This window comes from Peromyscus californicus, unplaced genomic scaffold (assembly GCF_007827085.1).
Source record: "Peromyscus californicus insignis strain IS unplaced genomic scaffold, ASM782708v3 Scaffold_22__1_contigs__length_63687245, whole genome shotgun sequence".
Lineage (NCBI taxonomy): Eukaryota > Metazoa > Chordata > Mammalia > Rodentia > Cricetidae > Peromyscus > Peromyscus californicus.
Genome location: NW_026294525.1, coordinates 10543206 through 10557312, shown reverse-complemented (window position 1 = coordinate 10557312; position 14107 = coordinate 10543206). Strand labels below are relative to the sequence as shown.

Genomic DNA, 14107 nt, shown 5'->3' with positions numbered 1-14107 from the left:
GAGGAGGAAGCGGAGAAAGCGGTAAAGTCGGCGGCGCGAGTCAAGGTTCCAGACGGGGGGGGGGGGGGGGGGGAAGAAGCCTGGCCAGCCTTTCCCCACCTGAGAAAATAAAGTCGTCAAGCAGGGAGGGCCTGCCTTCGCGCTGCAAGCCCTTCCAAGAAGGGCCTCTGAGGAAGGCAAGGACTTAACTCCCTGCCTAGGGTGACTGGTGCAGGAGGGGGCCTGGCTGAGGGGTGAGGCATGGGGACTCTAGGCTGGGCAAGGGTCTAATCCAGCCCCTTAATACCAAGGGCCCTGCTTATCTGGCTTCTTCACGCCCAAATCCTCAAGGTCAGAGCTCCAGAAGCCCACAGGTGTTCATAAATCCGGGCCTGAGGAGGGGCAGGGAGGGTGGCTGGGGGTACAGGGGGCACATGCGTACAGACTGCTGTCAATACAGTGTAATGGAGGATGGCGCCAGAGTGGAGGGGGAGAATTGGCCCAGGATTGGGACTAGCTCTGCCCTACCATCGTGTCCCCTGGGCCATTGAAGAATCTGAGAATTCATTATTATTACTATTATTATTTAACATTTTAGCACTTATTTATATGACAGGGACATTTTAGCACTTATTATTACAGGGGCGCTGACATGGCCCCATATGGAGGTCAGAGACAACATTCTGGAGTGAGTTCTCTCCTTACACCTTTATGTGAGTTCTAAGGATTGAACTCAGGTCACTGGGTTTGTATGGCAATCACCTTTGACCCAGTGCACACCCCCAACCCCTCCCACCCCCACCCCTGTCCTGAAGGTTCCAGGTCTTAACGTGGCCCCCTGACGTATGATGCTGTATTTGGCAAGGAATGCAGCTGAGTATATCGTGCTTAGCAGTGTGCTGGCTGGACCCATAAGACCGATTAGACAGGCATGCAGTACCTGGGTTTCCATTCTATTCTTCCCGTTGCCCTGGCAAATACAGGAATTTCCAGTTCACCTTGATCCCCCTCTTATCCCTGAAGGCCAGACATGGGCTTCATCTGAGCTACAACATGTATTAGATGGGTCTGGGATCAGTTATTACATTTGATTTGATTATCAGCTGCATGGCTCTGGAAGGATTTTTTTTTTTTTTAGCCTTCCCAGGCTTCTCTTTCCCTCTCCTCACAGTGATGATAACGATGACAATGATGTCCACGTCAGTATGGGGCAAAGCTTTAAAAATAGCTCCTGAATATAGCAAACACTACTCAAGTATTATTGCTATTGTTATTATCACCAAAGCCGGCCACTGTGCGCCCCCTCCTATCCCTTGGGTCCTATCTAATTGCCTCCAGTGGGACTCAGAATTGCTGAGTCTCCCTGTGCCTGGCACCAGAGTCTCTAGAAGGTCCTCCTGCCCGTGGGTCCTTGGAACCCAGCATCTTTAGAGCTTTACACGAAATGCTTGGTGTACTGTCAAGATTGCAAGAGAGGAACATCCTGTCATTGAAGCCAACATCTCCACCCAGAGAGTCCCAGCGGAGGTCCCGCCCAGCTACAGCAAGGCCGTTTGTTCTTCTTTGCTTTCCTTTACCAGAAGAAAGGGGGCCTCAGGGGTATCTTGGAGGCGCAGTCCGCAGCCCACGCCCTCCTGCATCCCTCAGCCCACTGCCTCAGCATCCCTCAGGTCAGTCCCGCTGGGCTCTGCGCCCCCTGCTGGCTGCTTGGGGGTGGCGCCTCGCTCTCTTCCTCCTCACTTTTCACGGTCTTTCCTTTTTCCCTGGCGAGAAACACGAAGTTTTTACGGGAGGGCTGTCTAGTTGTGGCATGTCCCCACCTAGTGCTAGCCATAATAATCGTGCCTTTGATGAAGGACGGAAGGAAGGGAGGGATGGAGAGAAGGAAGGAAAGAGGGATGGAGAGAAGGAAGGGAGGGAGGGAGGGAGGAAGGAAGGAAGGAAGGAAGGAAGGAAGGAAGGAAGGAAGGAAGGAAGGAAGGAAGGAAGATAGCAAATTCATTTGTCACAAACTCAGAAAATTTGATGAGTTTCTATTTGCATTGTTTATAAGCCAAACCTAAATCTAATCTTAGGCACCAACCCAAGCCTTTTGTAAGCTGGTCTTTGCGCCTTGGTTTCCCTCTGCCGGACCCAAATCTGGGTCAACTAAGAATGCCTGTGCCTTGTCACTCAGTCTCCCCACCCCCACCCCATTGTGGTGTGTGTGTGTGGGGGGGTCATGCTGCCTGATCCTTTTGCTCTGTCCCACTCCCTCTAACAAGAAGGAGAATAGCACCCGGGAGCTCTGTGGAGGTGCCATCCACAGCCTACACTCTCAGCCCTCCGGTTCCAGCCAGTCAGCCCCAGTCTCTCGGGTCACTCTGGCAGGGCGCTGCGCCCTCTGCTGGCACTCGGCAGGGCAGGTGGAGCCCTGCAGCGGGCTCCCTAGGACCCAGGAGCTGGGATGAAAGTGACCATCTTGCTAGGCAGCCCTGAAAACCAAGCCTGGAGGTAATCAAGGCTGGCGACGGACTGCTGAGAGGGTACAGTGACACTAGATTGGTCATTTTCAGGCCGGTGAACACGGGGGCTTTGGAGGGGCAGAATTCAAGGCGGATGAGGCTGCAGTGAGTTTGGCAGTCTAGGAAGGTAATCGCTGCTCACGAGAGAAGTTGCGTCAAGGGTACACTCCTGGGACGCATGGCGGACAAGGGAATGGTTCTCCGGCTGTGGCCGTTGACCCTGCAGTACCAGCCTCTCTGAGTTTGGGGCAGAACATGTGGGCCAGCCAGGGACCCCTGAGCCCAAGGCTCCAAAGGAAAGAGTTGAGCGCAATCAGCCACTGCCCTCATGTGACTGACAGGTTGCAGTAACACCATACCAAGAGGTAACAGAAGCAAGCCTAGGGAACTTGTGAGGTACACACTCAGATCCCACCCCAAGTGGGCTGTAATTCTGTGTGAATTTGTTTCCTCAAAACCACAGATCCAGCTAGGACAACAGCAGTGTCTACATGGCCCCTTTCCTCACTGGAGTGAACTGCTGGGCCCTATTCACCCCAACGTGTAGGAATCCCAGCCTTCCCTGGTGTTTCCTTCGCGGCTCCGTGGTCTCTCAAAGCTCAAATATATATAGCAGAGGTAAGAATGTCACCAATGGTGTCCAGCTTGCCAGCAGGTATAACTGAAGACCTGGCTCAAAGGGGGCCAACATACTAGGTGATTCGTGGAGGGTGATGAAATGGAGAGTGGAGTGTGGGAGCCCACAAAGCTTCCTAGTGAGATCGGAGCTTGCTTCACCCAGCAGGGCTGCATTAGAGGATTGCTTGACCACGTGTGTGGTTACCAGGTGTTTGGAAGGGTCTGCACTTGGCTGTGCTGGGGGGAGGTCTTTTGCTCCACCCCTTGGCATTCCTTTAAAAAGCCCTTTAGAAGAGACAGAAGGGGCCAGTGGCTAAGGATCCAGGCCCTCCTGAGTTATCCTGTGTTTCTGTCTCTCTCCCCTCTACCCTGCTATCTAAATATTTCTCACTTCTCTCTCCCCAAGGGTACCCTGGGGTAAAAGTGGGAGTGGAGCACTGGGAAGCTGGAACAATCTTTGGGGGAGCCGAAGAGATGGGGTGATAGTCATAAATACAGGACAGGGGGCTGCTGGTGTTGGTGCTAACCAACCCACCTCTGCTTCCATGTGCCAATAGTGCGGCAGGGGTTGGGAGAGACATGAGGTGTGTGTTGAACAGTGGTGATAGTGTGTTCACCAAAATATTGTGTACCCTAATAAACTTACCTGGGGTCAGAAAACAGAACAGCCACTAGATATAGAGGCCAGAAAATGGTGGCAAACACGCCTTTAATCCTAGCATTCCAAAGGCAGAGATCCATCCGGATCTCTGTGAGTTCAAAGCCACACTGGAAACAGCCATGCATGGTGACAAGAGCCTTTAATCCTAGGAAGTGAGCAGAAAGGTATTTTAAGTGTGAGGACGAGGAACTAGAGCCTAGTTAAGCTTAGGCTTTTGAGCAGCAGTTCAGCTGAGATCCATTCAGATGAGGCCACAGAGGCTTCCAGTCTAAAGAAACAGGATCAGCTGAGAAGTTGGCCAGGTGAGGTTGGCTGTGGCTTGTTCTGCTTCTCTGATCTTCCAGCATTCACCCCAATACCTGGTTCCAGGTTTGTTTTTATTAATAAGACCTTTTAAGGTTCCTGCTACATTGAACTAAACACTTCACACACTGTCCCACTAGCACGGTGATGCAGGATTTCTCACACCTATTTCAGAGACGAAGACAGTGGGCCTCTGATGGGTAATTCCAACTGTCAACTTGACACACCTGAGAATCACCTGAGAGCTTCAGAGTGGGATTTCTAGCCCAGGTTAGCCTGTGGTGAATTACCTTGATGGCCTTACTAGATGTGGGAAGACCCGCCCTAAATATGGGTGGTACATTCTGGTGGCAGCCTAAACGAGAGGACTTGGGAGGAGGAGAGCTAGCAAATTCATCTCCCCTGTTGCCGCCGTGGCCACCGCTGTCACTGCAGCTGCTGATTCAGGCACTGCTATTAGAACCAGCTTTTCGGGTTTCCAGTGTGAACTGAAGACCAGCAGCTCCCTGAGACCGGTCAGGTCTTCTGCGGTCCAGTAGGACTCCTGAGGTACCCAGCCTGGTAGACTGAACAACTACTGGGTTTTCAGCTTACACCATAAAAGACAGCTATCCTTGGACTACTCAGGCAGTATCATGTAAGCCAATTTAATAAGTTCTCTTTTACTGTATATTAAATTCTATCAGTTCCAGGTTAGCTTGTTCTATATATTAATTCTATCAGCTCCAGGTCAGCTTGTTCTATATATTAATTCTATCAGTTCCGGGTCAGCTTGTTCTATATATTAATTCTATCAGTTCCGGGTCAGTTTGTTCTATATATTAATTCTATCAGTTCCGGGTCAGCTGGGCTCTGCCTTCAGGTGGAAGAGGCTGAGATTAGGAGGGTGTAGCCAGGGAGGGAAGGTACTGGCGATGAGGGGATTCCAGTGTGCCTCCTTACCCCACAACCCTTGGACACCCCTTCAGGGTAGACTCCCTGGTTCCACAGGGGCTGCATGAGTGTGAAGACTTGCCTCCATTTGTAATGAAGGAGTCTTAGCTGCAGAGAATGCTCTTGGTGTGTCATGGCGTAGACCAGTCTATTGATGGTGTTTAGGAAATGGATGAGGTTTGGCAATGAGCTATGTGGTCTGTGAAGTTTTCAGATACGTTTTCTGAGGTAGGCACGGAGGCTTTCTAGGAAGTACACCTGATGCTGGAAGTGCATCAGCCTCCCTGGGCTTTTTTGGGCCTCTCTGGACCTCCCTGGGCCTTTCTGGGCTTCTTTGGACCTCTCTGGGCCTCTCTGGAGCTCCCTGGGCCTCCCCGGGTCTCTCTATAGTGTCGTGCCCCCCACGACCCCACCTCTTCCTGTCCTAGGCTCCCCTGAGCCCCCCTGAGGCTCCCTGGGCAGGCCTGGGGCAGGATATCACCACACAGTAGCAAGTTGCTGGGCTCCCAGCTGCAGGCCTTGAGTGGTACAGCTACTGAGCTGTTGACATTTAACTCGGAGAGGATGATTTAGAAGTTTGGAGCCAACAGGAATAAAGTCATCACGCAGGTCACGATGGCGGCTGAGGACCTAGAAGACACTTGTCCTGTCCTGTGTTTGAGAGTGAGCAGGCAAGCTAGTTTTAATTTGAGTGCTTACTGCCCAAGCACGGAGCGGGCTTCACACACTGAAGCGGAAGGGACATTAACCCGGCCGTTGAACCTTCCTGATAATTCCCACCGCCTCCTGGCAGACACTGCTCCGGCAAACAGCTGACCTGGGGGTTTGTCATGCCGCGTAATGAATGTGTGATGGCACTCGGCTCAGAATGATTTAGAGGCTTGAGAGACGGTAAGACGTGAGGTGGAGGCTTACACGGGGGTGCAAAATGGAGGGTCTGGATGGAATTTATGGTCTTTCTAGGGCACTGTGGGTTCAAGAGAAGCGAGAGGCTGGTTGACTTGCATAATTTATTCCAGGAACAACTCTGTGACCAGGGCATTGTCAGGAGCCCCTCTTGATCCTCAGTACCCCCAAGTGCCCCCAGGGTGAAGCTTCAATTAAGGCTATGTGGATACAAAACAGACCCCTCCACCCTAGAGATCAGGAAAGAACCTGAGGTTCAGTGTTCTGCCAATACTACAAATGGGCAGGGCGAGGTTTCAGAAATGAAAGGAGAGGTCCCTTTGCTAGGGGCCATGGCTCTGGGCAAGGCTGCCTCTCACCTGGCTGGGACTTCAGGTCACTTGGAAGAACACTGGTCACATCTTCATCTAACTCGTTCCTTCCTCTTCTAAGTTGGCGAATGTCTTAGCGGCTTACAGTTTGAAGCTGGAGTTAGAAACCTCTCCTCTCAGGACCCAGGACCCAGTGCTTCGATATTTTGATGCAATTTGTTTTCTTGAGATTTTCCGGAATGAGTTGTGGCCCATATGGGTGAGAAGGCAAATTTCATGTTTACCTGGACCTGGCTGTGCCCTAAGTACAGACATGAAGATGCTCTTCCCAGTGAAGAACCACCCCTCTCTTCCCCCTCCTCCCCTCCCTCTGCCCTCTCTTCTTCCTTCTTCTCCTTCCACCTCCTTTCGTTCTTGTACTTGTCAGGTGCTTATAGCAGACCTAGGCCTGACTGTGAAGAAACCGGAGGATGGTGCTCCTGCCTGCTGGGAGTGTGCTGTTTCTCTGAGGTCTCCTTGATCCTGGGCCTTTTAACCCAGCCCTTACTCCCCACTCCTGAGGCAGTATTCAGAATACGGAGAAGTCTGGCTCCCCTGCTCCTGCACAGAATATACATACTATAACTTTCGGTGTCGGTCAGTTTTAGAGTTTTGCTGTAACCAAAACCAGACAGAAGCATCTTCTGGGAGCGAGGATTTGTTTTTAGTCCATCGTGGTGGTGTACACTGAGATGAGAGAGCCCACATTGTGACAACCAGGAAGCAGGAAGAAAGCAGGTACCAGAGTTACCATACCCTCAAGGACCCACCCACTTTATCTGCTCCCTACCCCAGTCCCACCTCCTGTCTTCACCACATCCACGCACTGTGGTGCTATTGTGAGTCCATTAGGAGATTATGCTGGAGTCTTCCTGCTCTGGTAATCATCTCTGCAGATACCCTGGCATATACACAGAGACAGGCTTCATCGTCTCCTACTGGTTTCTCAGCCCAATCAGCAATCAAGATTAGGCATTACAGCCAAGCAGTGGTGGTGCACATCTTTAAACCCATCACTTGGGAGGCAGAGGCAGGTAGATCTGAGTTCAAGGCCAGCTTGAATGAGTTCCAGGACAGAGAAACCCTGTCTTGAAAAACCACACCAAACCACCACCACCACCACCACCACCACAAGGTATTACAATCCCAAATTCATACATTAAATTCTGATGACTCCTAGGGGAATGGCCTGGTGTGTGTGAGACATTTGGAAAACACAGGGAAAAGCGGAAGGTCAGTGATGTGTTGGGTGGGGCCACGTGCCGGTGAGTTGATGTGTTTTTTGCTGGACAGTTCTGGACAAACCTAGATGGGGCACAGTGTGACTCATCCGGTCAAATCTTCCCAAGGCTATGCTGCATAAAACCAGGAGTTGGGAGATGTGACAGTGTGGTTTTCCCAGATATCTCACCACAGTCACGTGTAATAAAAAGTCTAGAAGGGAAGCAGCACTGCTCACAGGAAGCCGAGAGCAAGGGTTCTCTAAGCAGTCTTCTCTTCTGATGGGAATTCTTTTAGCCACTGTGGAATCTGCAACCCTAGACTGTCTCAGCTTCCCAAGGATCTCTGAAGGGCTCTGGTCACCAAGGCCAAGGAATGTGGTGACCCTCTTCTGTTTTCCAGAGGAGGTTGGTACAGCATATTGATGCTGCTCAGAATAGAAATGGAAGGTTCTGGAACAATAAAATAAATCTGTCCCCCATCACCATCGGCAGGGCATAGGGGCAAGCTACAGCGTTGGGCACAGTTCTGTAACCGCTGGTGAGAACTCAAGCTTTCCTACATTTTGTCACCTTGTTCTTTGAAAGCCCCGAAGTTCACACATCCTCGTAGAGGTGGCTTGTGCAGGGCCACCTGATGGACTGCAAACCTAGACAGACGACCTCAGTCAAGGGCAGCATGAAGGGTCTTTTTTAGCTCTTCAGATGAGCAGGTAGCAGGTATTATAAACACACCATTTGCTCAGCTTGCCTGGTTCACCTTCTCCGGAGAACCTGTCAAGCATAGCCTTTACCCTTATGTCAGTACGCATATTTAGACAGTCACCTGCCTATTTAAAAGTCACGTTTATTCATCTTCTTTCTTACACACGCCACACAGCACGTATGGAGGTCAGGAGACAGCTTGTGGGAACCCGTTCTCCCCTTCCAACACGTGGGTCTGCAGGATCAAACTCAGGTCATCAGGCTTGGCAGCCAGTGCCTTTACCTGCTGAACCATCCTGCCAGCCCTCACTTGCCTGTTTTGGTTTTTAATGGTGGTTCTTTTTAGAATGTGATCATGGCTCATAAAATGGCGGTGATGCAAAGGACTTGATCCAGCTTACATAAGAAGATGTAAGTGAAGGTCCTGAATCACTGCTAATCCTGAAACTGTATGTTTCTTGGTAATGTAGTTAATTTTCTCCCAAACTGAGTTATCTGCCACCAGATGGAATTTTCTCCGGCCTCACTGTGGTGAGGGGCGTTTGCTTTCCTCTTGGGTGTTCACAAAGCCACAGCCTTCGACAACACTAAGGACAGCAAGAGACCCCATGGTTGCTGGTCACTCAAAGACTTTTGGCTGGAAGGAAAAACCTCAACTATGATAAAATACTATTAAAATATGAATTATACCATCTCTCAGGGGAAATTTAAGTAGTTGAAGAGCTTTCTTTTCTACTTGTACCCCACTCCCTGTTTCAAAGAAACACATGAAAATGAGAAAATAAACCATATTCTTTCCGATTAAACCTAGGAGAGATTAAACTTTGCCCCAGGTGAAAGAGCAGCACTCAGTGGATTTGAATTGTTTTTGTCCCCATGTCCCCTTCATTTGTTTCCCTCCTAAGTTGCAATGATTAATGTGTGACTTCAGCCCACACTAAGCACTTGGTCTGACAGGCTTGGCTCCTCCTCTTGGCCCAGCAGGTTCAGCTCTTTCTCAGTGTCATCATGTGCCTTGGGATGAGGATAGTGACAGAAGTCACCATGACCCACCTTGGCTCTGCTGGGATTTAGGGCAGATGCTCCCTGTCCATTCTATTGGCATCCACGCTTCTTCTAGTCAAGGCTCAGTATCTTGAGTGGTGAGCCCTGTGACAGACTTTCCCTTCCCAGCGTGTGTCTCTGTTCTGAAAAGCTCTGGGTGAGCGAGCTAACAGGGCAGTGGTAACTTCTCAGGTATGGGTGATTTTCTCGGAAGAATCCTGAGGTCTGCGCCTCTCTGCCCACCGCGTTGTCTCGGTGCGGCCTTCTCCAGCAGCTGTGGGCTTACAGTTCTAAGAATAAAGCTTAACGCGCTCGCGACGGAAGCCACATCTTACCGAAAGCCTCCTTAATGTTGGCTTAGATGGGAAATGGAATGGCCGCGCTAACCCGCCTCTAAAGCATTTCTAGTGCTCAGTCTCCATGAAATGGATTGCTTATGGGGAGATAATGTCTGTTCTATTCCTTTTTAAGTCTGTGAAAAATGTCATCCTGGTTAATAGGGTGATTAAAACCCTTTATGCTCCAGGAGATAAATGTGATTATGTTTGTCATACTCTACCCAAGATAAAGACAGCAAAGAAGCCATACGTGAAATTCCACAACACTTCCTCTCTTCCGTATCCGGGGACATTCAGGGCTCATACACAGATGGCTCCTCACATAAAGAATAACATTATCTCTTAAACATTTTTCCTTCCCATTAACCAATTTAACAATATGCCTCTGGTATGAAAGAAACAGACAAACGACTAAATCCTCTGGCTTCTGAATCCTGCGGGAAACACTTTAGTGATGTCACTCGCTTGTTCTTGGAGTTTTCATCTGTTACTCTGGCTTTGAAGAGGCAGTTGGGGCCTGTGCTTTCCTCTTCTTGGAAAGCTGCCCCTGTCAACAGGTGACTCAAGGTATTCCTGTGGGGATACGAAGTGTAGGGACCGGGCTTCGACACTGGCACGCCACAGAAGCAAGTATTCTGTCATCCCTTTGACACGCTCCTTCAGGGCCAGTGTGGCCCCTGGCTCCTTCCTGGGGCGTGGCTGCCATCTCCAGCCACGTGGTGTCCCATTTACAAGGCCCTACCCTCAAGGAGATTCTCAGTCAGGACTCTGGCAGAGAGAATCAGCGTTAATAATGGTTTCTCTTTTTTGTCTCTTCAGCGAATACAGGGATTCTCATTTTCTCCTACCCAGTGGAGGTCTTTCAAAAATCATTAGGCAGAAAGGCATGAAGGGCTGTAGACAGTGCCCACTCTGCACACCCATTTAACCTGGCTCCTACCTTTCCTTCTCTGCGTTTAAAGGCCAGGAATTATTTTTTTCTCCCCAGCGTACTGGTTAAAAATAAAAGATGGGTAAAGATTTTTTTTTTTCTCCCACTCCACACTTGCTGATCAAGCTCACAATCTTTTCTTGGATTTTTAGCAGGTTACATGTGAATCTCAGACACCGATTACACCTGTTTAATTAACAATACAGCAATCTTAACAGGGCAATGTGGTCTAGAGAAAAATGTTACATTATGCACTTGACATTTCATTTAGAGTTCCTTTAGAACTAAAGGTTTCCCTGTAACAGATTTTGAATGCACTTTATGGAACATGATTGCTGACTAATTAGGGCCTAGGTAATTCTGAAGGAACTACACCTGACATTCAACCAGAGGGCTTTCTCTAGACGTACTGACACACTGAAGCCTTTTCTTTATGTGCACAATCACCTCCCCTCAGCTTCCTGTAAGGGATCGTGGAGCACACAAGAGGATGGGTTCATCGGAATTAACTTCCTGGAGAAAGGCACCAAATACTTAATACTGAGGCCCAGTGCTCAGGTGACTCGGGTTAAAACTGTTGCAGATGGGCACCAATTCTACTGTATTTACCTTCACCACTGAGCTGAAACTACAAATTGTCAGAGTCCAGAGACGCAGAGCCAATTCCTCAACAAGAGCGTTTTAGAGCCACGATATAACCATGACGTCTCAGCACAATCGCTGTCTTCTGCGTCATCGGCATCCGCTGCTGGCTTTTTGTCCCGTGGTAAGAGTTTACAAGTCCTTCAGGAGAGGCCCTTAGCACGTGTGTGCTAGCTTTGAATCAGACTGTGTTCAGGACAAGCTGCATCCGTTCCCAGTACTGGATTTGCCAACCCAGAGCCTGGCCAATAGGAACATACCTTCCAAATTTTTAGTCATATGAGATCAGATAGGCCTTAAAACTCATTAATTAGATACACTGAGGTCTGTACTGCTGTTAGGAGTCTGCTTATAATGATTTTTTTTCTTATTAAAATGTTTTTTTTTTTTGAGAATCTCATGTATGGGTACTGTATTTACATCATTTAAACCCCTCTCTCTCCCCATTCCAACTCCTTCAGTGTCCACCCTTGCTCACCTTCGAACTCACGACCTCTTCTGTTATTGTTACACACATACATAGGTGTATACACACACAACCTACTGAGCTTTTTAAAAAGGTTTAATTTTACTTTTTCATTGTGTAGATGTGTGTGGGTGTGTTCACACGTGAGTCAGGTGCCCACAGAGTCCAGAAGAGGATGTTAGATGCCTGGAGCTGGAGCTGGAGCTGCAGGTGGTTTGAGCCACCCGAAGTGGGTGCTGGGAAATGAACTGGGGTCCTCTGCAAGAGCAGTGTGTGCTCTTAACCACGGGGATCTCTCCAGCCCTTGTGAAGATTTTCTATCTTACTTTTTTTGTGAGTATGAAACATGGTTTATTGTTCTAAACAGGAATATTTCCTCTGGGACCCCTCCTTGAGGGGTCTTAGCTTTAGGAAAACATTCCCTCCCTGTACCATAGACATGGACACAGATGGCTATAGCTGTGGCCCCTGGGCTGACCGGCCATCTGCACGTGTTCCTGGAGCGGAGTCACCCCAGTCCCTTTTCTCATGTGGTGTTCCCAGAGCTGCCATTCCTGCACCAGCTCCTCTGGAGTCATCCACACCCATCTCACTTAGAGCTGAGTGCCTCCTCCCACGTAGCGGCTGACTCGGAGTTCTTGGGAATTGCTGGAAATATGGATTGCATCTTACTTCGAAAGTCCTTCATCTGGAAGAGAAAAAACATCAAATGTCAGAAGGGAGGACTAGCTGAGGCTCTCGGAGTGGAGAGCACCCCACCATCCCTCATGAGTGCAGAGCAAAGGACAGCAGAGAAACTGAGACCTGCATTCAGCACCACAGTGGAACAGCTGTTCTTCCAAGTGTGGATCCGCTAACCAAACAACAGACAACTTCCCTCCTGTCTAGAAGGCAACAGGTCTAAATCCACAGACTCCCAAGATGCGTATCTACAACGGGATGCATGGTGGCTTTCATTTATAGAGATGCATCGGGCAATACAATTTCTGTCCTTCTAAATACATGATTATACTCAATCCATTCAAAGTCAGAAGTTTAGAGCTAGAGGGCAAGTAGAAAAAACTAATGACAGATATACTAGAATATTCTCATGTGCCAGTGTACAGAAGCCCACATTGAGATCTTATCAGTGAAAGGTGACTTAAGCCAGAGTCAAGAAGGGGTCTGGGAGGTCACACCATCGAGTGCAGACCCGTGTGGAGGGCATCACTGATCTGTGGACGGGACAGTCTCCTTGGGTGCACACTCCAAGCCCTCCTTTCCATGTATATGACCCTGGCACACAGAGCTATCTCAGTAGCTGTACATGGTCCAGGCTGACCCCATCAGCCACACCCCATTCATTTTCCTTTGGACGTAGGTGCTGAGCAGGTTCCCAAAGCTCCCAGGACTCCACAGCAACCAATCATTTCTGGCGGAGGCTATTGGAGATACAGGTAATTTTTCTTTTCTTTTTTTTTTTTTTTTTGCTGTTGATATGTATTTATTTCAAAAGGAGGCTAAATCTTTACCCTGTTGCCAAATTCAGGGGTTACATCATTTTCAGTATTTGTAAATTCTAGGCTGGTATCCAGCCTCCATAGCATACACTTGGTAACGCAGACTGCGGTTGGAGAGACCACTCTCCAATCCCAGCCCCGGCCCATTTCCTCACCAGCATCCACATAGGCCGAAAGGAGATATTCATTACCTGTCTGAAGACTTGTGAGGACAAACTGGGGCAGTGCACACAGAGTGCAGCCCCAGCTCACAGTAAGTACTCATTCTGTGAAGGCCACCACCACTGCAGCATTATCCAAATGTGTGTGCTGTGTTCCAAAACACAAAGCTCCCGTGGATGTAAACATCCTGGCATGTTGACTAAAAGCATGGCTTTATAGTTACAGACCATTTGGTGTGACTATCCTCACTATTTTAGGGAGTCTGTAGGAGGCCAACCGTCTGGATGCTCTAGACCCATTTGCTAATCTTCTAATCTTTGCACACCTAGGCAAACCCTCCCTGTGAGCCCTCAAAGCACCACATTTCCTAGTTCTCGTCTTGTGTTAGGCAAATGTGATCACCACTGCTCATAGACACCAGCCAGATGCTAATCTTGAATAGACACAAAGGCATTGTCTCTCCCTGCTGTGAGTCGGCATGAGGGGCTCTCCACGAGCACCAGAGGCAGTGCTGTGCATCCCTGGAGAGGGACTAGAACACAGGAGAGGTCTCTTTTGTGGTCATGGTTGCTGTGACTACCATAGGCAAATTAGTGGCAGGGATAATACTGATGCTGAATATCCAAGATTCACAGAACTGCATGTCAAAAATGCCAATCACAACCTATTAAGGAACTTTGCATAGACGTTTAGAATTGAAAACCCAGGGCCTCTCTGGCCATGGTTTGCAGTATGCTGTTCCTTGCCTTTCTGGCTGACGTCTTTTACAACTTATGTTGCGTTGGACTGTCCAGCATTAAAGTACAAGCACAACTGTCTTCCACAGCCCCTCATCAGTGGTGCTTG

The 14107-nt window shown here is 49.2% G+C and overlaps 1 protein-coding gene across 1 annotated transcript in view; it reads right to left on the bottom strand.

Moving 5' to 3' along the window:
• Positions 1-11678: 11678 nt before the first annotated feature.
• Tmem242 (transmembrane protein 242) overlaps positions 11679-14107 on the bottom strand; it is a 29996-nt gene continuing 27567 nt past the window's right edge. The window contains exon 4 of the mRNA XM_052750904.1: positions 11679-12288. Within this exon, the coding sequence (XP_052606864.1) occupies positions 12190-12288 (99 nt within the window). The 3' untranslated portion in view covers positions 11679-12189. The remainder of the gene's footprint in view (positions 12289-14107) is intronic.